The sequence below is a fragment of the Podarcis liolepis genome (genome assembly GCF_965112155.1).
Source record: "Podarcis liolepis genome assembly, chromosome: 8".
NCBI lineage: Eukaryota > Metazoa > Chordata > Lepidosauria > Squamata > Lacertidae > Podarcis > Podarcis liolepis.
Genome location: NC_139560.1, coordinates 57,524,718 through 57,547,872, shown reverse-complemented (window position 1 = coordinate 57,547,872; position 23,155 = coordinate 57,524,718). Strand labels below are relative to the sequence as shown.

Genomic DNA, 23,155 nt, shown 5'->3' with positions numbered 1-23,155 from the left:
TCATAACTTCATAATAAGATTGTTCATGAGCCTTAGGAACCATTGTGAAATGTTAATGAGGACCACTATATGATAGATGGAACCACCAACCAATAAATGCAACTAGAGCAGAACACAGACCAATCCTTGTGGAGCATCTCAGCCTAGTTCTTACTAGGCAATTTAATATTTTATATCTTTCTTGGTCTTGGGTCTTTTAAGGTCTTGGGTTTTCCCAATGTAGAGCTCCAACTTTCCTTCTTAGTCTAATGTGCTGATCTGTTGAAAAATTGCTAATCTAAGTGACAGCAACAAAATAGGACTTTCATGATTCTGTCTACCCAATGTGCAGGAAAAAATTTTTGGGGGTGACTATATAATATATATTTGAAATATGGTGTCAGTATTGTGATAATACAATGGCAAGAGGTAAGCAAGTTCCATTATAAGTAAACATATTATAGGCAACAGAAGAGGTAGCCAACATGGGGCTCTCCATGTGGTGTTGGGCTCCCATCAATCTCAGTAAAGGATGGTCATGGATGATGGTCAACAATATCACTTTGACTATACCTTGGCAATAGTACACTTGGTGATGTTTGGAACATGGAACACTGAAGTACCTGTATAGGTTACTTCCCATGAAACTCCTGTTATTTCCCATTCATGTGCTATTGTTTACACATGATGTTAAAGAGATGCAGGATCAGCCTATGCAGAAACAGCTTCCACGCTTCAAAGAGATCATTTGGAACAGACTGAGACCCTACCTGCCTGTGCAGTGTCTCGCCAGGGTGGTACATGCTCTGGTTATCTCCCACTTGACTTCTGCAATGCACTCAACGTGGGGCTACCTTTGAAAGTGACTTGGAAACTACAACTAATCCAGAATGTGGCAGCTAGACTGGTGACTGGGAGTGGCCGCCAAGACCATATAGCACTGGTCCTAAAGGATCTACACTGACTCCCAGCACATTTCCAAACACAATTCAAAGTGTTGGTGCTGACATTTAAAGCCCTAAAAAGCCTCGACCCAGTATACCTGAAGGAGCGTCTCCACCCCCATCATACAGCCTAGACACTGAGGTCCAGCTCCAATGGCTTTTTGACAGTTCCATTGCTGCAAGAAGTGAAGTTACTGGGAACCAAGGAAGGCCTTTTGAGTAGTGGTGCCTACCCTGTGGAATGCCCTCCCATCAGATGTCAAAGAGCTAAATAACTACAGTATACAACTTTTAGGAGACATATGAAGGCAGCCCTGTATAGGGACGTTTTTAATGTTTGATGTTTTATTATGCTTTTATATTTGTTGGAAGCCACACAGAGTGGCTGGGGCAACCCAGTCAGATGGGCAGGGTATTACTATTACTACTACTACTACTACTACTACTAGTCATACCTCAGGTTACAGATGCTTCAGGTTGTGCGTTTTTGGGATACGGACGTGCTGAAACCCAGAAGTACCAGAACAGGTTACTTCCTGGTTTCGGCGCTTGTGCAGAAGCACTAAATCACGCTTTGTGCATGCGCAGAAGCGTCAAATCGCAAGCCGCGCATGTGCAGACGGGTTGTGAACGTGCCTCCCGCACGGATCACATTCGCAACCCGAGGATCCACTGTACTGCTACAATAATAATAGACTGTAGTTGGGGATGAGAACTGGGCAGCTTTAAATAAGGACTAAACACCTGAGCTTGATTCAGAGAGTGGCAAATAACTTTTCAAACACTTGAAAACAAAACATGATGACAGTAGGAAAGGGTTGTATTTAAGACTGAGACTGCCTTGCTTGTCTGGGTTGATGACCTTTGTCAGCAGAAAAACAGGAATATGACACTACTATTTCTCCTGAACCTCTTAGATGGTTTTGATACCACTGATGATGGTATTCTTCTGTCTGACATGTATTGGGCATTGGAGGGCACTATTTTGCAGTCATGCAGCTCCTACCTGATCAGAAGATTCCAGAAAACAATGATGGGAAGACATTATTTCCCAATGAGCCTTGTTCACAGTGTCCCGCAGGGATCTATTCTGTCTCCCATGCTTATATGTTCATGAAACTACTAGCAGAGGCAATCTGGAGTGGGTTGTCCTTGTAACGCTAACAACACCAAGCTCTCTTTCTCCTTTCCATCTGAACCAGATGTCTTCCTTGAACATCTGGTTGGTGTCAGAAGCAGACTAGACCAAAGTAAACACAGTGAAATGTACTCCAGAGAAGTTGCAGATACTAACAATGGATGGTTCTAAAATCAAAGAAGTGGTAGAATGGTCTGTCCTGTATGGAATCACACTCCCACTGAAAGAACAAGTTCACAGGTTGGAAGGAAGCCTTGAATACAGGGTTCCTGCTTTCTCAGGTGAAGGCTGTGGCTAAGCTTGCATCTATCAGGTCTATGCTTTTCTGGAAAAGAGAGACCTTGCAACTGCATGCCCTGGTGACCTCTTGATTGGACTATGCTACTGTGCCCCATGGAGGACACCCCATGAAAGCACTTCTAAAAGTTCAGTTCGGCAAAAATGTGTCAACAAGTCTGGTGAAGAGTGGTAGCCACCAGGAGCATTAATACTACACGTGTTCCACTGGTTTCCAATCTGTTTGGGGCTACTTTCACAGCACCAGCAGTTCTTACATTTGAAGCCCTATAGAGTGTAATTTCTGTTTGCTTGATGGCATGCCTACTTCCATATGTATCTCCATGATCAAGGTCCAGTAATTAATCTCTGCTGAAGGTGCTGCTGCTTTGAGAAACTAGGTTGTCCTTGACAACTAAAAGAATGTTCTCTCTTGCTGCCCCATGTTTATGGAATTTGTTACGACTGAAGATTCATCAGATATGAGAACTTAGCCCATTCATATGGACAATTAAGTATAATTGAGCTGTAGTTCATTGTATTATTCTCCTTGCTGGTAACATAATAATGCTGATTTATTTTTGTATTTTTCTTTGGATGTTGTACTGTATCTATTTTGTTTTTGCTGTTGTTAATGTTTTTTGCTTTGAGAATTCATTGGCATGAAAAGTGCATTTTAAATACTTAACATAAATCATAAGGTAAAGGGACCCCTGACCATTAGATCTAGTCGTGGCCGACTCTGGGTTTGCGGCGCTCATATCGCTTTATTGGCCGAGGGAGCCGGCGTACAGCTTCCGGGTCATGTGGCCAGCATGACTAAGCCACTTCTGGCGAACCAGAGCAGCGCACGGAAATGCTGTTTACTTTCCTGCCGGAGCAGAACCTATTCATCTACTTGCACTTTTGACGTGCTTTCAAACTGCTAGGTTGGCAAGAGCAGGGACCGAGCAACGGGAGCTCACCCCGTCGCGGGGATTCGAACCGCTGACCTTCTGATCTGGAAGTCCTAGGCTCTGTGGTTTAACCCACAGCGCCACCCGCGTCCCAAACATAAATCATAGTATCATAGAACTGTAGTTAGAAGAGACCCCAAGGGTCATCTAGTCCAATCCCCTGCAATGCAGAGATCTCAACTAGATCATACAAGACAGATAGCCATCCAACCTCTGCTTAAAATCTCCAAGGAAGGAGTCTGCCACCTCTCATGGGAGTCTGTTCCACTGTCAAACAGCTCTTACTCTCAGAAAGTTCTTGATGTTTAATCGGAATCTCCTTTCTTGTAACTTGAATCCATTGGTTCAGGTCCTACCCTCCAGAGCAGAAGAAAACAAGCTTGCTTCATCTTACATGGAAGCCCTTTAGATATCTGAAGATGGCTATCATCTCTCCTCTCAATCTCCTCTTTACCAGGCGAAACATACCCAGTTCCTTCAACTGATCCTCATATGGCTTGGTTTCCAGACCCTTGATCTTGGTCACCCTCCTCTGCACACATTGCAGCTTGTCAGTATCTTTAAATTGTGGCACCCAGAACTGGACACAGTACTCCAGGTGCGGTAGGACTCTAGACATATGTTGATGCTGCCTAGAATAGCATTCAATTTTTTTGCTCCTGCATCACACTGTTGACGCATGCTAAACATGTGGTCTACTAAGACCTCTCAATCAATCCTTTTCACATACAGTATAGTGGACACTCGTTGCGAACGTGATCTGTGCGGGAGGCATGTTCACAACCTGCAGCGTCCGCAACCCACAGCACCGCATCTGCGCACACACGGGTTGCGATTCAGCACTTCTGCACATGTGTGAGCACCGAAACCCGGAAGTAACTCGTTCCGGTACTTCTGGATTTCGGCACGTCCATATCCTGAAAACGTGCAACCTGAAGCGTCTGTAACCCGAGGTATGCCTATACTTGCAACAGGTGGCACTTAATAGTCTCCCTTATACCGAGTCGGTCATCTAGCTACTTCTGTTGACTCGAAATACCTCTTCAGGGTTTCAGACAGGAGTCTGTCCATCCCTTCACAGAGATGCCAGGACTGGACCTTTGGTGTGCATTAAGCTTGTAAGAACATAAGAATAAACTATTGGGCCAGGCCAAAGACCCATATAGTCCAGCCCTCTGTTAGCTAGGTGCTAAAGGAAAGCTTGCAAGCAGAACCTGGGCACAGCAGAGCTCTCCTGCGATTCTCAACAGCTAGTATTCAGAGACCTACTGCATCCTGACAACAAAGACAGGACATAAACATCAGAGCTAGCAGCCCTTGATAGCTTTATGACTCTAGTAAATGAAGAGTTCACTATCTAAACTTGATATTGTAAAACGTTATAGGCAACCTGCTGGCCTTGGCCCAATGTTGTGTGGATGGAAGGAAAAAATGGGAGACAGCCGACTTTGGCATTTGGGTCTGTCTGCTGCCGGCACACAGTCAGCGACAGTGTGATCCCCATTCCCTGGGTCAGGCAGCCCTTGACAGAAGGTTCCTCCTCCCCCCCCCCCCTTGGTAGAAGCACATCACACTGACTTTCACCACATCAAACGTGAAACCTGATGAGTCTGTCTTTGCACATTACAAGCAACAGACAGCATAAAAATTCAACACCGAAATATCCATCACTGATAAAGCTCCCATCTCAGAGCGGTGGCTAGATTAGGAATTACCTTTTTGGAAAAGAAAAGTATGGGCTGCTCCTCCTTTAATTGCACTCTGTGTCTCCCAGGAACAATGTTGCAGCAAGACCAGCCTGGCTTTATCCGTTAGCCAGGGATACAGCTGTTGCAGGGAGCTTGTATCCCCAGTCCCTGCCAGAAAGAATCTTTACCCCTGCCAGTTGTCCTGGGGCTTCAGAGCTGAAGGGAAACATCCTCTGGCCTCCTCCCTTAGCCAAGGCAGGGATCAGGGACCTGATCTGGCTGGTGGGGCCAGTTGCTCCTTAGCTCCCCTACCCCGTGTGGACCAAGTGTGACATGTGGGCATTGCAGCCAACCTGCCAATCACCTGAGATCACCAACCTGCCAATCACCACAGAGATGCTGGGACTTCAAAGCACCACTGAAGGATTACAAGCAGTCCTGCATGGTGCTTTGAAGCGCTGCTGATCCGTAGGCTTGGTCACTGCCCATCATCTGATAGGGGGGTGGCTTCAACCCTGCTTTTCTCAGGCAGGAATTGGCAGCACAAGCAATCAAGTTCCTCATGGGGGAACCAGCTCATCAAGTGACATCTCTACCTGCCTCATATTTATCGTATTATATAGTTTATTTATTAGATTTCCTCCCTTCATCTGAGGATCACAGGACAGTTCACAATATAAAAACACAAAAATACTTTCCACAGTAACAAACAAAAATAATAACCCCCCATCTCAGTTTAAAAGGTAATAGACTGTTTAATTAGCCAAAGGCCTAGGAGAAGAGGAATCTTTTTGCCTGCTGCCTAAAGATAGGCAATGAGTGTGCCAAGGAGCCTCCCTGGGGAGCCACCACAGAAAAGGCCCGTTCTCGAGTTGCTGCCCTTTGGAACTCTCATGATGATCACCTCATATGATGATCCAAGGGCCCAGTTTTGTTGGTATGGCAGTCACATATACCATCAGGAGTGGGGCAAGTGGGTGTGGTTTCAGGAAAACAGCTTCACGAGTGATACTGGGACCCATGCCAGGTCAAATTTAGCCTGCAGACTGGAGGTTCCCTAACCACGAACTATTGGACCGAGTGTATATGTGTGTCTACTATTACTGCCTTGATCATGTGATTGAAAAGTGGGGTATAAATTTTATACAACAATCAAAACGAAAATAGGCAAAACCGATTTTCTTCCCCCAGCACACTTTGCAGCATTCTATTGCTTTTAAGCTGTATCTGCACATGCTGGTTCCAATGCCACAAATAAACTGGACAGGGAACCAACTGCTTAAGTTTATGGAGTTGTGGTAAATAAGAGCAAAGTGTTGTCCTGAACATCTAGACTGGCCTGAAGAATTAGTGCAGGTATGTTTCTGCCAAGCTGAGAATTATGCCAGTGTTCCCAAGCAACTGGTATTCAACTGGTATGATCCACCTCCCTGTGATGGGGAGGTGGATCATAGCTATGCTGGCTTATTAGCCACTGACAGCCTTAAAGACTTGGGTGCTTAACATTTTTTGTGTCCAGCCAGGTCTATCCAAATTGTGCCAGGCCTACAAAGGAAAGAAAGGTGGCAATGAGAATACCTATAAGGGCTGTTCTCTGGTTCTGGTTAACAGAAGTTCTCTGGATGATCCATTTGATGTGCTCCATGTTATTCACACCAAGTCAGGGTAAGCTGTCAGGACAGCAGAGCTCCTAAACTGGTGGAGCTTCTTTGCCAGCTCTTCCTCCCACAGCACCCCTATTCAGACCATTAAGAATGCCTCTGCTGAAGACGACTGTCTAGAGGTTTTTTTCCAGCCAGAATTCAGTGCCGTCACCTCTCAGGTAGGTGCCGTTGCCATTATAAGAGAACAAGGGAAGTGTTTGTGGTGAGCTCAATATATTCAACATAAACAAAATATTCAATACAGCTCAATTATACTTGAGATGTTAAAACCCTGCTTGAAAAGAAAAGCTTTAATTGTCCATATGAATGGGCAAATTCTCATATCTGATAAATCTCTAGCCGTAACAAATTCCATAAACACGGGGCAGCACAATGGTACATACATGGGGCTTGTCTTGCCATGAAAATGAATGGCTCCAGCCACCTCAGGCTTCATGCAAACAATATATTCAAAATGCAAACTTAGCACTGCAAATTCACCCAGAGTTCATGCCATCATATCAACAAATAACATGAGGATACGAAATATGTAGTCATGTAGAAGAAATGCATTTAAGAAAAATGGTTGTTCCCTCATGTCCACTAACAGGACTTCTTGTGGTTATTTCAGAGCTAAATTTCAGAGCAATTTTAAAAGCGATCCTTTATGCAAGTTTCAACATGTTTAATGCAATTAAAATAGACAAGCAGAGCATTCTTACAATACTTTATATACACAATGTTTTATGTGACAGATGTGCAGGAGCGAAATGCAGGTATATTAGAGGAAGTGATCATCCTAATGAGATTGCTTAACATTTAAAACAGAATATACATGTTCTTTCAATCACCAAGCAAAAGAATGAAGAAGAATACAAGCAATTTTAAAACCAATTTTTGTTTGCAATTTTTTTTTTAGATGAACGATCTCAAAGGCATGCTTGAGAACAGAGATTTCAAGCAAAGTTGTACAGAGCCAACCTAAATATGTCATTGGAACAGATCCATTTGTCGTTAATGTTCTTGAGAACAAACAACTGGTGAAATCCCATCACTGGATCATCATCCACCTACATTAAGAGAAGATGACATTTTAGATTCTTTATAAATATGGCCATCATGTAAACAGAAGCCCCATAGTAGTCTTAAACATAACAAAGCAAAATCCAACCAGATTTAAGCCCTTTTATGCCTTGCTGATTTTGGTGAAAAGATAAATCAGTGAAATCTTACAGTATGTCATTTTGATTACATTGTACCTTCTGTTTCATTTTATGTGGCAGATGTATTGTATAGCATCTAACACACACACTTTCCATTTTTATTGCTCGGTTTATGATATTTTAAATAAAGAAAATTCTGTTCGGACGCTTTAATGTTTCAGCTTTAACACTGAGGTAGCCAAAGATTTAAATGCTTTGCACATGCCAAAGATGATATTAATTTTCAAACTTACCTTCAGCTGACCAACAACCATACTAAGGATACAGTTGTCAGGAGCTGGTTGGTGATCTTGGGATGTTATGTTGTGCTGAATTTTTTGGAAAGGGAGTCTCTAGTACCATAAAGAGAACAAGTGTTAGACCTGCCTAGTTTACTAGATATAGAATACTAGCAACATGCAAACACATGAGAAACAGACCAAGTCAATCAGTGCTCTCCTTTCAGTTCCTCGGTTAAACTATTGGATTTAATTATTTTAAAACACTTACACAACAGGCAGCAAGCTAGCCTTGCAGGGGGTTGGACTAGATGACCCTTGGATCCCTCCCAACTCTACAATTCTATGAACTACTGATTTCAAGTAGGAACATACCAGCAATTTTTCCATGATTGATGCTTTCCCTTGGTATTGCTGCCCTTCCCATGATAAACAAGAAGCATCTGTCTGCAAAAAGGTATACATTACTAAAACCTATACATTAAAAAGACCAAAGAAAAGCAAAGTACACAGGTTCAACCCCTAGGTATGCCTTCAGGGAGCTCCACTCCTCATCCTACTCAGCTTCCCACAATTGTCTGCACCCATCCCCAAAGTTTGGCAAAACCTATGGTAGTATTTTCTGGGTCCTTGGCTCAAACTGCAAGCACTTCACATTGGAAGGGGGGAACACTGTGACTGATAAGAAAACACACTATTACGCCTAAAGTATTTGGAAAACTTCAATCACAAGAATCTACCTTCAACTACCGATAGGAATAAAAGGAAGCTGCCTGGGATCTAAAATTTACAATATTTTGTTATTAACAAACACAAACAACAACAACAGACCCAAGTTTTGGTTAGGCACATCAACCACATCTTAACTTTTGCTGCTTTGGCAAAGATGCCAAGTCAATAACCCAGGACCAATGAGAAAACAAAGGTCTAAACAAAGGTAAATTGGTACATACATAAAGTGAAGCTAGTTGTTCCCTGTTGGTATCAAACTGCTGGTAATAAAGTTGTATAAAACTTGTTCCAATTTGCTCCCAAATGGGTCTTTCTGCCATTTTGCACGCCTACAAAGGGAAAACTAACATTAGGAATGTTTAATTAATAAAACCTAGACAGTCACAAGCCCACCCACAATGGAACTATGTCTGGAGGTATAAATGTACAACGTAAGCCGGTTATTCACATTTAAGCTTGGTAGGAGTGAAAGAGTGAACATTAAAGTTGCACAAGAACTCAGATATGAAATTTTCAATTTATTGTTTACCTTTTGCTTATCATTTGGGTAAGACAGGACAGCGGGACCTACTGCTGATAAACATGTTTAGGCTTGCCCTTGATCTTCTGGACAAACTCAGAATTTACTTGGAAACTGGTTGAACTTCTAAGTAAACACATATAGGATTTGGCTACATAATCCAATGAAACTTTTCTTGGAGTAAGCTCAGCTGAATTCAGTGGGACGCCCACGTAAACATGCCTAGGATCAAGAAGTAAAACTGCAGTCCATTGTGGTACGCAGGTAAAAGTAAATCCCGTGGGATGCAGTGGGAACAGGCATGCATAGAACTGCACTCTGAGGCTGCAGCCTAAACATGCTTACTTGGAGAATATCACTGAACTGAAGGGGACTTCTGCATAAACATGCATAGGGTCATCAGAAACGGGTCCAGTCCGGCATGTGCTTACTTCGGCGTAAGCCCCACGGTGCAGGGCGGATCTCCGATCCCATTAAACATTCGTGAGATCAGGCTGCGCGATCCACAAACGCCTTTAATGTGGTTCCTCTAGCTTGGACACCTCACGTGCTGACTTGGGAGTAAGTAGATAGATGCCCCTTCCGTTTAGGCGTAAAGAAGCACAGCACCCATTTTCATCCGGAGGTCGTTAGCGGGGAAAGTAACTGTCGGCTCCACGCTCTCGATCTCTCACGAACTTGTGAAAACGCAACGAGGTCGCTTCTCTTCACTCACCGACCCCCAGCGCCGCCACGCCCCTCCCAGTTTTGGAAAGGCCACGTGCTACTACTACCGCCCCTGCGTCTTGCTCGAGCCCGGGGGTAGGCGGGGGTCAACTGCTCCGGCAAACGCTGGAAGAGCACTGGGGAAAGCGAGGATAAGGGAGCAAAAGCGAGAAACTCGTGCACATCTAGGGAAAGGATCGGTGCAGGAAGCAAGCTCCTAACGTGCAATGCCAGATCAGACCGCTCTCTTTTAAAAGCAGTTATGCGTTCAAAAGCTGCACCCACTTCCAAACTATGCAGCGCCCGGCGATTCCAAACCCCGCTCCCCATCCCCGGGGCGTTGCACGCCTAACAAAGCCCGCCGTTTGCTCCCCAGGCGTGGATCTTGGCGCCCAAGCGGCCGACTCACCCGGCAGCTTGTCCGCCCGTTGTGGTCGCCTGCGCGCTACCTCCTTCCCAGCTCGACTCCAACCCTCGGCTTATCTCCAACCTATCGCCAGCAGCCTACAAAAGAATTGTTTGGAAACCGATTCGGATTTTAAGCTAAAGGATTCAGCCACCGCGCAGGATGCACGGGAACAACCTGGAGGGGGGCTTCTGGAATCCGACCACCTAGGGCTTGAAACGCACGTGGGGATGGCTCCCCCCACCGCGTCCCGATGGGGGGAATGAATATATGGAATCCACCCGCATTTTGGGAATCTCAACACACACAGTAACTCTCTGGAAATTTGGCGCCATTATAGAAGTCTTCCCGCCCCCAGAAAATAAAAAAAACTTTCCCGTATCCCCACCTCCTTAGCAGCCGCTTCTGTCCAACAAGCACGTGGGTCACCGATGCAAACTCGTTAGAACCATCAGATGGCGCGCCGACCCCGGCGATTTAGAATACGTCACACCCTCTTCAGCCAATGGCAGCCTGAGCGCCGCCACCTCAAAGGGATTTGGAATAGTGGGCTGGCTTTGATGTTCGCTCCTAAAGCGGCATGTTAAGAGACACTTCCTTGTTCTACTCGTCGCAGTGCTATTCGGTTAGTGGATACAAAATTAGCCATGCAGAATCTTTGGCATGAGATAAAACTGGGAGAGCATGCATTAAAATCCGTAGGCGAAAACACGAATTTCTGGCTCAACTTCTGCTTTATACGCGTTCACTCTTTCAGAGCTTTTGAGGGAGAAAGGTTATTGGGTGAGAATTCACAGCACAATGAAAAGCATTCGCCTATAAGGTGCCAAGGACTCCTGACAAGAGGTCAGCAGAGCTAAAGCACAATCCTGTGGATGCCTATTCAGAAATATGTCGATTTAGTTCATTGAGACTTTATCCCAAGTAAGTGGTTGTAAGATATCTCTGCTGTTCCTCTGGAACGGGTGCCGGAAATGGTTGCTGGCAACCAATGTTAATGCTAATGTTCTTAAGTGGGTTTTAAAAAAACCCCCTAAAAACCATATAACTGAACCACATATTCCCCTCAAAAGAAGCCTAGGAACTGTATAGTTTGTCAAGAAAACTGGGAATTGTAGCTCTGATGGGGGAAGCTACATTTCCCAGGATTCTTGGGGGCAGCGCGGTGCTTTAAATGTACAATGTGTGCAGTGCCTACGAAATAAGAAAAGCTGAGCTAGATCAGACTAGTCCCATTCTAACTGTAGTTTCCTAGTGGCCAGCCACCAAGAAGCCTATGGGAAGCTTGCAGGCAGGGCATGAGCCCAAATACCGTATTTTTCGCCCTATAGGACGCACTTTTTCCCCTCCAAAAATGAAGGGGAAATGTGTGTGCGTCCTATGGGGTGAATGCAGGCTTTCGCTGAAGCCTGGAGAGTGAGAGGGGTCGGTGCGCACCGACCCCTCTCACTCCAAGCTTCGCGCAGCTCTCCGCAAGCCGTGGGAGCCCGCGCCGGGCTCCCGCAGCTTGCGGAGAGTTGCCTGCATGCTGAAGCCTGGGCGCACTGAGAGTTGCCTGTTCTGAGAGCCAGTGTGGTGTAGTGGTTAAGAGCGGTAGTCACGTAATCTGGGTAACCGGGTTCGCGTCTCCACTCCTCCACATGCAGCTGCTGGGTGACCTTGGGCTAGTCACACTTCTTTGAAGTCTCTCAGCCCCACTCACCTCACAGAGTGTTTGTTGTGGGGGAGGAAGGGAAAGGAGATTGTTAGCCACTTTGAGACTCCTTAAAGGGAGTGAAAGGCGGGATATCAAATCCAAACTCTTCTCCTTCTTCTTCTTCTGGGGGCTGGGGTCGGGGGAAGCTCAGGCTTCCCCGCCCCAGCCCTGCGCCTGGGGGGGAAATAAAATTTTCCCCCTTTATTTCCCCCCCAAAAAACTAGGTGCGCCTTATGGGACGGTGCGTCCTATAGGGCGAAAAATAAATATCCTCTCCCTACCCACCAATAACTGGCATTCAATCCATTACAGCCTCTGATACCTGAAGTGCTACACAGCGATCATGAACAGTAGTCATTGATAGCCTTATTATCCATGATTTTTTCTAGTCCTCTTTTAAAGCCATTTAAGGAGGCAGCCATCACATCAATGCAAGATAGGTTTAACTATGGAAAACAGCAGGCCATTATTCAGAGCCAGTGTGGGATGATTAGAGCAGGTGTTGCCAATGGACACACGTGTGCCCAGAGACCTTACCTGATGTTCATAGGTTCCTTTCCCCCTTCTAAAATGAGGCTTGGGAGATGCATTCTGCTTTAGTCGACATGTTATGATGTGTGTGGTACCCATGAGTTTCTCTGGTTTACAAATGGGCCCTGGGGCCTCAAGGGGGCTGGCAATCTTTGTTGAGACTAGGGTCTGGGAGACCAGTGTTCAAACCTTCACTTAAGCCATGAAACTCGGTGGGTGACCATGGGCCATTCACCATCTCTCTCCCTCCCCTCACAAGGCCATTAGAAGGATAAAATGGGGAGAAAAAGAAGCTAGTATACCACCTTGAAGTCTTTGATGGCAAGCTGGAAAAGAAGTAATAGTAGTATTACTACTAGTAGTAACTTTGCCAGATCTATCCCTTCTCCTCCAGCCTACACACAGCTGCATGGCTTACCTGCCAACTTGCTGAATAACAAGGTTACTGTCTTTATCTTGGGACCACTTCTGATATGGCTGCTTTGGGGAAGAGAATTATGGAAGGAGCCACAGTCATATAACCCATCAATCCATTGCCACAGTTATCACCCACAGACCACTTTCTTAGTAAAATTATTGGAGCCACTGTTCTGTCTCTCATTGGAGATACTGCCAGCATTGCAGAATCTCATGTCTCATGTCTACCGGTTGTAGTATTTGGACTTAGTATAGTAAAACAGTTAAGAGCATTAGCCAGGTATTTCTTTCTAATCTCAACACATCTCAGTGGGTGACTGTAAGAAAACTACTAACATTAAGTGTCATATTGTCTTATAATGTGGGGGTACTCTTACTAGCTGACCTCATAGTGCTGTTGTAAAGATTGCTGGAAGAAATGTGATAGAAGACTGACCCTGTCAAAGGTAAATATGGTTATTACTCGGATACCAATTAGGTTCCAGTGATACAAGTTATAATGAAGATAGTTTGGTACTGTCAAAGTTGTTCAAATGTAAGTTAGTGTGTAAATGAAATTGAACAGCTGAGAAGAATTGTTCAATTGTTTAATAAAAACAGTTTGAAACAAGGTTTTTTAAAAATAAACTATTCTATGAAAACTTATGGTTTTCCTCCGCTATACAGTATGCTGTTTTAATGGTGAAAAGCAAAATCCTTATTTTAAACACCTCGTGTATATAACTACTTAGAAATAAATTTGACTGAGGTTTATGGGGTTTGCTCTCAGGTAAGCCAGTTTTGTTTTACAAGTTTACTTGTGCTCGGTGGTACTGTTTTCTACTTCCAGTCTATCTTCCATTTCCTGCAATTCATCCTCCAGTTCATTTTCCAGTTCATGTGAGGACGCAGTGTCACTGTCCCAGTCATCTTCACTGTATTTGTCCATTAGGTATTTCTGAGGTGTAATTCCATCATCAAAAGGTTTCTTGGGTTTCTTCCATCTCACTTTCTTGCGCTTTTGTATCTCAGCCAGCTGTTGCTTCTGCTGCTCCGACAATCCAACTCCTTCTATTTCCTTGTCCTTAGTCATTTTTTTGTATTCAATTATTTGTTTATTTAATGCATCATGATCAATTCCAAACAGATTATCATGCATGCAGGAAAGGGACGAGTCCAGGTATGTGGTGGCTTTGGTGTATCGTTGTTCACTGCAAGAAAGGGATAAAAAAGTAAGAACTGTAGACCTAACTGTATGTGATACTTGTCCCTTTGCCTAATTTTTGCCAATTTCCCCCCTCCCACTGCAGCCCACAATGTTCTGGAGGGTCCCTCGATTAGAGAGACAGATACTGCACTGTAAGGAAGGGAACACTGAGACTACAGTAGGAAGGAAGGAGGTGGTCTTTCACCCACCACAGGCACACAACTCTTAACCAAACCAACAGTAGCCTGAAAACGCATCTTAAAATATTTTAACTAGTTTTTCCAAAGCGTTACATTTGTGTTTATGATTTTATACCTGAAATCATTTTGAACCGATTCCTTTCCTTCTTCTTCTTCAGGCCCAAAATCAGCAGTTGCCAATAACTTCTCAATCTGCAAGAAAAGAAATTCACATGCATTTAAGATATCCAGAAATAGGGCCGTTTCTTTGCACAATCAAGAAGTTAAATAAGTTGTAAGCCCTCGTTACCGTGCAAGTGGTCCGGTACACATGACATCATGGTAAGTCAATCTAGGGTTTACTGTGTGGATCAGGCTTCCTCAGCCTCAGCCTGTTTTGAGACTACAATTCCCATCATCCCTGACCACTGGTCCTGCTAGCTAGGGATCATGAGAGCTGTAGGCCAAAAACATCTGGAGGGCTGAGGCTGAGGAAGCCTGGTGTGGATTCTGAAAAAGGAGCAAACCTTGCCTACAGCTAGTGGTTAGTGAGACAGTTTAATCACAGGCCTGGGTCTGAACGACAAACTAAGTCAAATCCTTGACTTAGCTTGGTGTGGTATGGGAGCAAAAAAGGACCGAGGAGGAGCAAAATGGCTGCAAGCTCATCTCCAGGAGCTTGCATGTTTGTGCACTTCCAGTAAGCCATAGTTTGGCTTATTGTGTTGTGCAAACGATATGCTCCTGAAATGTGATAACGCCTTTCAGTTGCTTGGATGGATGGATGGATGGATGGATGGATGGATGGATGGATGGATGCATGTGTAGAAAATTCTGACATACACAATGGGAATGTAGCATATTGTACACAGATAAGTGTTGTACCCATTGATTTTACCATTTTTGCCACTGGCCACAACCCTTCGCTCTGCTCCCTGCTGGCATGTGACTCCTGTCCACCCAGCAAGTTGCTCATGAGAGAATGTGGCCTTTGGACTGAAAAATGGACCCCACCCTGGATCAGCCTAGTGCAATAGTATATTTCTGTTAACAAGTTGCTACGAATGCATCCCAAAATGGCTTTTCCTGGTTTTTGTGGCAGTGGGATGGGGGAGGGATGGGAGCAGCATCCCATCTCCATGATGCAATTACCCTGACAATGCATATTAACAATACAGTTATGCAATTTCTTCCTTACCTCTCTTATAGCAGCATCTTCTTTGTCTCTGACAAACACTAATGAAGGAACAGTTCCTAGGACCTGATGTGAAATCAGAAGGTGTCTGTAAAAAAAAGAAGGAAGGAAGGAAGGAGAAACCTCTAATATTAAAATCAGCTACAATTTTGTTAAGTGTTTGGAGAAAATGAAAATCAAAAAACAAAGATAGAATGAAAAAAGAAGCACTGTAACATCTTCTAATTACTCTATTGGAAAATTATCCAGTTTTCAAGTGGAAAGTAGGCCCACCCAACTTTTGTGGCAAACCCCATTCCACAGGGCCATGTCAGCTAACTGTACCCTTGCGGGGATTTCCTGCAAAGTGAGAGTGATGCACAGGAAACAAGCCACTCTTTCCTGTTTATTCAGCAGAACAGCTTCCTCTTCTAGAGCAGATTCTTGCAGATCCCAGTCAAGTAGGTACCAATGAAGGGAAGCAGAAACGTATTTTGTATGTGTGTATTTGAAAAGTAACATGGACTGCTCTGTGTATACACAAAAATGTTATTTTGAACACTTGCATGGAAGTGTATTTGTTTGTGTGCACATGAGCAAGCATGCATATCTGTCTGTGCATGTTGCATAAGAATGTAACTGAAGGAAAACAGTACATACATGTTTCCGCATGTGCTGAAGGTGCTTGCAAGCCTAACGGTGTAACATAAGCAAGCTAAAGTTGGGCATTTGAGTAACAAAAACACCGTTAGACCAGGAATGGCCAAACTTGGCTCTCCAGCTGTTTTGGGACTACCAACTCCCATCATCCCTAGCTAACAGGACTAGCGGTCAGGGATGATGGGAATTGTGGAATTGTAGTCCCAAAACAGCTGGAGGGCCAAGTTTGGCCATGCCTGAGTTAGACAATCATAGATTGGCAAACTATTTTTAACGTGTTAGTTAAAGAGATGCTTGAATTGTGAACAGGTTTAATATTTATGCTAATCACAGAAGCACTTTTTAAAGATGAATCACCATCTTTACAGTGTTAGACAAAGTTTTTATACCACCTACATAGTGGCATTTTAGATTTTGGAAATTTGACCACAGCCAAATAATAAACCAGTCAACTGACCACATATTCTTAAGTCCAACACTCAATGTACCTTTTAAAGTTGCCAATATGGCCTCCAGACAAGGACATTCGCCCTCCTCTGGATACAACACTGTAGTACCTTATACGTGGACCACTCTTCTGTAGAACCTTCTCAATGTAGTCATCATGTTCCACACTGCCAGTAGTCTTCCAGTAGATACGACATACTGAAAAATCTGATGTGAGGGACGCCTGTGGAGTTCAAAATGCCAGTTGTAAGGGCACATTTTACATGGTGAAGAACTCTAAGCTTGGAAGAGGGCAGCGACAATAATCCCATTACATTCAAGAGGTTCAAGAAGAGGATTACTATTACCTAAGCAAAGCAGTTCCTGACAACAATACTCGTGTATCTAGCTGTTCACTTCCCATATCCAACTTTTTCTACTTATGCCCGACTTTCGACAGGGAGTGATGAATATCCTGCATTAACCAAGGGTTGGACTACAGGCCCTTTTCCAATTCTGTTATAGTTCTTTGGTCAGACTGCAACAAACCATTATGAAATCCGTAGAACAGGTTTCATGACTGGGCTTTGACGGTCCTATTACATTTCTGATCCCACAACTTTATATTAGGGACTTTGCTGGATTGACGCCTTTTGTACTTGCCTTAGACAGTTCCACGTTGAGGTCATAAACTTCTTGGCCAGCCTCAAAGGTACTCAGGACATCTCTCACGGCTTTAAGCAGCAGAACATTTAGGGCTCTTTTACGTATGCTATCTTCTGTCTTCACTTTTGGTGGACGAAGCTTTAATATACTTGCCAAGTTGGATGGCTTGTGTGCCTTTAAAACAAAAAAAGATTGCTGAGAGGAATATCTTGTGCATCAAGCATGATCTACTTTTCCATCGTAGTTGTCTTTCCAATTTAAAAATCTGTCTGTGCTTACCAGGGAAGAGCCCAGTGCAGGACTATCATACCAAAACTTCTTCCTTTCAAAAAAAAGAGAGACTATATGAGTTTTATGGATATAACATGAGCAATAATGTATCAAACATATGTCAAAATACAGCAGCACTATTCTAGGAGAGGCAGATGCAGAGGCGTCTTTCCCATAGGGCTTAGTGGTTCGTTGCGCCAGGGCGCTGGCCCCTCAGGGGTGCCCCAGCAAGTGGGGGAGCTGCGCGGCTTTGCTGGCGGCCTCCCCTTTCCCTGCACACCCGCCAGCTGCGCCTCACCAACTATATGGCTGGCGCATGCGCAGCTTGCCTCCCTAGCCTCTGCGGGGATTGCTCTCCTGCAGCGGCATGGGGGACAGTTGCACACACACACCCCATGGCTGGCAGGGCGCAGCTTCGCCCCCCCCCCCAATCTGTGGTAATATGGGAGCACTGAGCGGATATTTGCACCCCAGCGCTGCATCTGCTAAAGATGGCCCTGGGCAGATGCACTTGTCATCTGAGGCCCTTCTCTATGTCCCGCTTCCAGACAGGTTCAGAGAGTGGTAACAAGAGAAAGGGCCTTTTCTGTGGCGGCTCCCCATTTGTGAAATGCTCTCCCCAGAGAGGCTCAATTGCCGACCTCATTTCATGTCTTTAGGATGCCAGGCAGAAACATCCTCTTTACCCAAGCCTATGGCTTTTAAATAATCGAGGGCCTGTGAAAGTGTGGGGGAGAGGACTGTTATTATGATGATGATTTTACTATCAGGCTGTCTGTCAGCATGCTTTTTACTATGTTTTTGATATTTCGTAATGTATTTCTAATGCTGTACACCACTCTGAGACCTTTTGATAAAGGGCACTATATAAATTGAAACAGGAACAACAACAACAATAGCCTGGTTTATAATCTTAACACTTACTGGATCCAGGGGTTAGAAGGATTTCACATACATTCTACTTCCCTGCCACCCCCCACCAACTTATAACAATACAGTGGTGCCTCGCAAGACGAAATTAATTCGTTCCGCAAGTCTCTTCGTCTTGCGAGTTTTTCGTCTTGCGATGCACGGTTTCCCATAAGAATGCATTGAAAATCAATTAATGCGTTCCTAGGGAAACTGCCTTCAGACCAGGTCCGGGGACAGTCTGTCCCCGGACCTCTTCTGAAGGCTGGGGGGGGGGGACAAGGGCTTTTCTTCCCACCCCCAGCATTTTAAAAAACCCCGGGACAGCGGAGGACTTCTCCGCTGTCCGGGGCAATTTAAAAGCCCCTGGGAAGGCAGGCAGGGGGGACAAAGACTTTTGCCCCCCGCCAGCCTTCAGAAGAGGTCCTGGACCTCTTCTGAAGGCGGGCGGGGGGCGAAAGTCTTTGCTCCCCCCCGCCTGCCTTCAAAAGCCCTCCGGGACAGGCAGGCAGGGGGGAGCAAAGACTTTTGCCCCCCGCCAGCCTTCAGAAGAGGTCCTGGACCTCTTCTGAAGGCGGGCGGGGGGGAGCAAAGACTTTCGCCCCCCGCCCGCCTTCAGAAGGTGTTCCCGCCCTGCCGCCCGGCTTCGGAGCATCGTTCCGAAGCCGGGCGGCGGGGGCAGGCTTCTCCCCGCCGCCCCTTGCTTCAAAAGAGGTCCGGGCACAGCGGGAAGCGCTTCCCGCTGTCCCCGGACCTGGGGCTGCGGGGATAAGATCGCTTCTTCCCCGCTGTCCCCAGACCTCTTTTGAAGCAAGGGGCTGCGGGGAGATCGCTTCTCCACGCCGCCCCTTGCTTCAAAAGAGGTCCGGGGACAGCGGGAAGACCCGCTGTCCCTGGAGCTTGCGGGGCAAGCTTCATTTTGCGAAGCAAGCCCATAGGGAAATTCGTCTTGCGAGGCAACTCGAAAACGAAAAAACCTTTCGTTTTGCGAGTTTTTCGTCTTGCGAGGCGTTCGTCTTGCGGGGTACCACTGTATTAATCAGTGGAAAGTGCTAAAGGAGTGCCCCAATCCCCTCCTTAAGGGGGGTGGGTGGGATCAGAAAAACAATTAATTGCAGTTTATGAGCTTCCTGGGCAGCAAGTGTCATTGATACTCTGCACAGGACCTAGTGAATAGCAGTGAGAGCTCAGCTGGTACAGCACCCGGCTCTTAATCTCAGGGTCGTGGGTTCGAGCCCCTGTTGAGCAAAAGATTCCTGCATTGGGAATACTTGCGGGTGGCGCTGTGGGTTAAACCACAGAGCCTAGGACTTGCCAATCAGAAGGTCGGCGGTTCGAATCCCCGTGACGGGGTGAGCTCCCGTTGCTCGGTCCCTGCTCCAGCCAACCTAGCAGTTTGAAAGCACGTCAAAGTGCAAGTAGATGAATAGGTACCACTCCGGTGGGAAGGTAAACGGCGTTTCTGTGCGCTGCTCTGGTTCGCCAGAAGCGGCTTAGTCATGCTGGCCAGATGACCCGGAAGCTGTACGCCGGCTCCCTCGGCCAATAAAGCGAGATGAGCACCGCAACCCCAGTGTCGGCCATGACTGGACCTAATGGTCAGGGGTCCCTTTACCTTATTCCTGCATTGCAGGGGGTTGCACCCTCACGGTCCCTTCTAACTCTACAATTCTATGACTTTATCCTTTCCCAAAAGAAGTCTGCCTTACTCAGAAATATAAGGAAAGTACTGCAAATCTATGGCTGTCCATTATTATTGTTGTTGTTATTATTCGGGGGTGGGGGGTGCGTTACTCACTTCTTTTTAGAGAGGAACTTCTTGAGCTGGTTCCTGGAGCCGCAGAGGGCGGCGGAGCAGCGCAGAGCCCGGCAGCCGGGGCAGCCCAGCGGAGGCAGGCCGAGGCCGCCGTCCTGAGGCCGCCGCCACCAGGCTGCAGTCCCGGCAGGCGGGGTCGCTCGGCTGCTGGCAAAGGCTGCAGCGGCCGCGCTTCGAACGCCCCACATAGCGAGCTCGGGACTCTTCGCCGCGCAGGAGTTCCAAGACCTCCCCGTCGGCTGGAAGCAGCTCCGCGGCCGCGGCTGCTCCTCGTTGCACCGCAAGGCCCCAGCAAGGTCTGTCGCGGGAAGCCGCCGCAGCGCCCCCAGCGGCCATGAAGCGCTCTTTTCGCCGCAAAGCATCCGCACTCGCAACCCCTGAACACCTGGCGGCGCCCGGCGCATCTGAGTCGGTAAGCGCAGCCCTTCGGCAGTCATGCTTCGCTTGCTGATGAATGCGCGCGCGGGTTTGCTTTGCGATCGCTCCTGTCGCGAGGTGGCCGTGCACATGCAGTGAATATTGCTGCTTTGTTATTACTACAATAAATTATATGCCGATGGTGACAATACAAATTATTTTTTTGTGGGGGGGGGACCATGTATGGTGTAGACTTGACCTTATGACTGATCTCTCTTTTTTGGTGATATTTTTAATTTTATTTACATTATTACATTCAATTACACATTTTAACATATGTAAATATGTATATATATTTTCCTTATTCCTACCTTTGTGACTTCCCTCCATCACTTTACAGCTTCTTTTGTTTTTGTTTCTTATTCTATTCTGTTGTGTATTTTGTTTGTATTTTCTCCATAAAATGTATGTCAATATCTTAGCTTTACGAAATTTAGTCAATGCATATCAATAAATTTGTTTTAGGACGATGTTTTGTCATATATTCTTCCATGCATTCCCATTCTTTCCTTAGTTTCTATTTGGATTGATATCTGATAAGCTGTTTTTATTCTATCGGTAGGTTATTTTGCCAACCCATTATTGATGGGACAATGTCCCCTTTCCAATTTTTGGCTATTAGTATTCTGGCAGAAGCTGTAGCATATAAAAACACTTTTTTCTTGTTGTTTTGGATGTCTGTTGATACAATGCCTAACAGGAACGTGTCTGGTTTTTTCTCAAATGATGTTTTAAACATCTTTTTCAGTTCCTCGTGAATACTACTCCAGAATTTTTTGATTTTTCCACATCCTACCATATGTGGTACATCGTTCCTTCTACCATATTGCATCTCCAACAAATGTTTGTTTTTAATTTGTAGATCTTAGCCAGTTTAGAGGGAGTCATATACCACCCATACATCATCTTCATAAGATTTTCTCCTATTGTATAACAAGCAATAAATCTTTTATCTTGCTTCCACAATTTTTCCCATTGCTCCATCTGGATGGTATGTCCGATATCGTGGGTGACAATACAAATTATTATTATTACAGTGGTACCTCTAGATATGAACAGGATCCGTTCCGGAGCCCCGTTCGCATCTAGAGGTAAACGTATCTAGCGATGGCACATCTGCGCACGCGCGCATCGCTTTTCGTCGCTTCTGCGCATGTGCGTGATGTCATGCGCGCTCCGTTATTTCCGGGTTGCCGCGGAGCGCAACTCGAATGTGCTCAACTTGAAGGAAATTTAACCCGAGGTATGACTGTACCGTAATAATAATAATCGTGTGCATTCCACCAAATTCCATGCAATTCATTGCCAATTAAGGTTGAAATGTGTACACATTCATTATACATTTGAGTGCCTTCTTTTTTTCTCAGTAAGGCTGCATATTTCAAACCCCAAATAGTGCAAGAGTGGGACTGTTTACAGCTGCTCCAGAATATGTATTTTTGAAGACGAGATGAGCTGGTGATCAGTATCCTCTGTATCAATCTCATTTTAATGCTGGAGTGTGCTGTTCAGTGCTGATGTGTTTGGTGTGTGGGGACAGATAACCGTTGTGGAGGTATGCTGTGCATGTGTGGCTGTATGTTTTGTGCTTTGAAGATGTATGTGACCTCTATTGACTATTTTTATTTGGCTTTTAATGGTTGAGTATTTACTGAGGCTGAATCCTGTGCTCCTTTGCTAGGGAATAACAAAGCATATCTACGCAGCAGAAAATTCTGTTGAATTTATTCCCAGGCAAGTAGGATTAAATTTCATTAAATTTGGTGGTACTTACCGCTGAATTTATGTAGGATCATCAGGCAACATACCATTTTTTCTTCTGAACTTTTGTTTACTGTGCTCTTGTGATTCTCGTTCTTAAACCTGAACACCATTATTATAACCTTTCCTGCTTCCAAACCCTTGATGAGATGGAAATGTCAACTCTTGTTTTACAGACGTACAACTATGGCTATCATATTTACAAAGAAAATATAGGCACCTAAATGTAATCCAGTAAAATAAATCACCATCAATTGCTTCTCTTATGAGTGTATCTCATTTCATAATTCTCAAAACAGAAATTTTAATATATGAGAAACCACAGCATGTCACACAGATTGTACGCTGGACAATATAGTAGTGAACTGTAAGGGAAACGCAGAGATCTAAACAGAGACCATTATTTGTGGTGCAACACCCCTCTCGCTTGTATTTATTTTTGATTCAGATTTGTCATGGCCAATGGCTAGTACAATAAAGTTATTTGGATTGGACTGATTGTAGCTATACAAATGTCATGGACATTTTCAGAATAATTATTGTGATGTTTTACAGCACACTCATTTAATATCCCAGTGCTAAAGATCTCATTCAGCAATATTTTTTAAAAAACAGAAAA

At 45.1% G+C, this 23,155-nt stretch overlaps 3 protein-coding genes across 6 annotated transcripts in view; 1 reads left to right on the top strand and 2 right to left on the bottom strand.

The window, feature by feature from the left end:
• CARMIL1 (capping protein regulator and myosin 1 linker 1) overlaps positions 1–23,155 on the top strand; it is a 336,439-nt gene that overhangs the window by 311,780 nt on the left and 1,504 nt on the right. The window lies entirely within an intron of this gene.
• LOC310714000 (nuclear transport factor 2-like) lies at positions 6,916–10,966 on the bottom strand. 4 transcript variants are annotated; one of them, XM_083518868.1, is made up of 6 exons: positions 10,817–10,929; positions 10,432–10,526; positions 9,019–9,126; positions 8,441–8,512; positions 8,081–8,179; positions 6,916–7,694 (listed from the first exon to the last, which is right to left on the bottom strand). In XM_083518868.1, the coding sequence occupies exons 3-6, from the start codon at positions 9,115–9,117 to the stop codon at positions 7,581–7,583; spliced, it is 384 nt and encodes a 127-aa protein (XP_083374994.1). In that variant the 5' UTR covers positions 9,118–9,126; positions 10,432–10,526; positions 10,817–10,929; the 3' UTR covers positions 6,916–7,580. The 4 variants fall into 4 exon arrangements, with proteins under 4 accessions (XP_083374994.1, XP_083374995.1, XP_083374996.1 ...); XM_083518869.1 differs by lacking the exon at positions 10,432–10,526 and having other exon boundaries at positions 10,817–10,966; XM_083518870.1 differs by lacking the exons at positions 10,432–10,526; positions 10,817–10,929 and adding an exon at positions 9,749–10,347.
• Positions 13,646–20,810, bottom strand: RBFA (ribosome binding factor A). The gene is made up of 7 exons (XM_083518759.1): positions 20,341–20,810; positions 17,643–17,685; positions 17,361–17,537; positions 16,829–16,941; positions 15,636–15,720; positions 14,574–14,650; positions 13,646–14,262 (listed from the first exon to the last, which is right to left on the bottom strand). Exons 1-7 carry the CDS (start codon positions 20,793–20,795, stop codon positions 13,866–13,868), a joined length of 1,347 nt encoding a protein of 448 aa, XP_083374885.1. The 5' UTR covers positions 20,796–20,810; the 3' UTR covers positions 13,646–13,865.

Excerpts from the sequence above, each read along its gene's own strand:
- LOC310714000 (XM_083518869.1), bottom strand. The coding sequence starts at position 9,117 with ATGGCAGAAAGACCCATTTGGGAGCAAATTGGAACAAGTTTTATACAA. Across the intron at positions 8,513-9,018 it reads AACAACTAGCTTCACTTTAT|ACAGATGCTTCTTGTTTATC; the intron begins GTATGTACCAAT and ends ACCTTTTTGCAG. Across the intron at positions 7,695-8,080 it reads TGGTTGTTGGTCAGCTGAAG|GTGGATGATGATCCAGTGAT; the intron begins GTAAGTTTGAAA and ends CTCTTAATGTAG.
- RBFA (XM_083518759.1), bottom strand. The coding sequence starts at position 20,795 with ATGACTGCCGAAGGGCTGCGCTTACCGACTCAGATGCGCCGGGCGCCG. Across the intron at positions 17,538-17,642 it reads CTGCACTGGGCTCTTCCCTG|GCACACAAGCCATCCAACTT; the intron begins GTAAGCACAGAC and ends TTTGTTTTAAAG. Across the intron at positions 14,651-15,635 it reads AAGATGCTGCTATAAGAGAG|ATTGAGAAGTTATTGGCAAC; the intron begins GTAAGGAAGAAA and ends CTTTTCTTGCAG.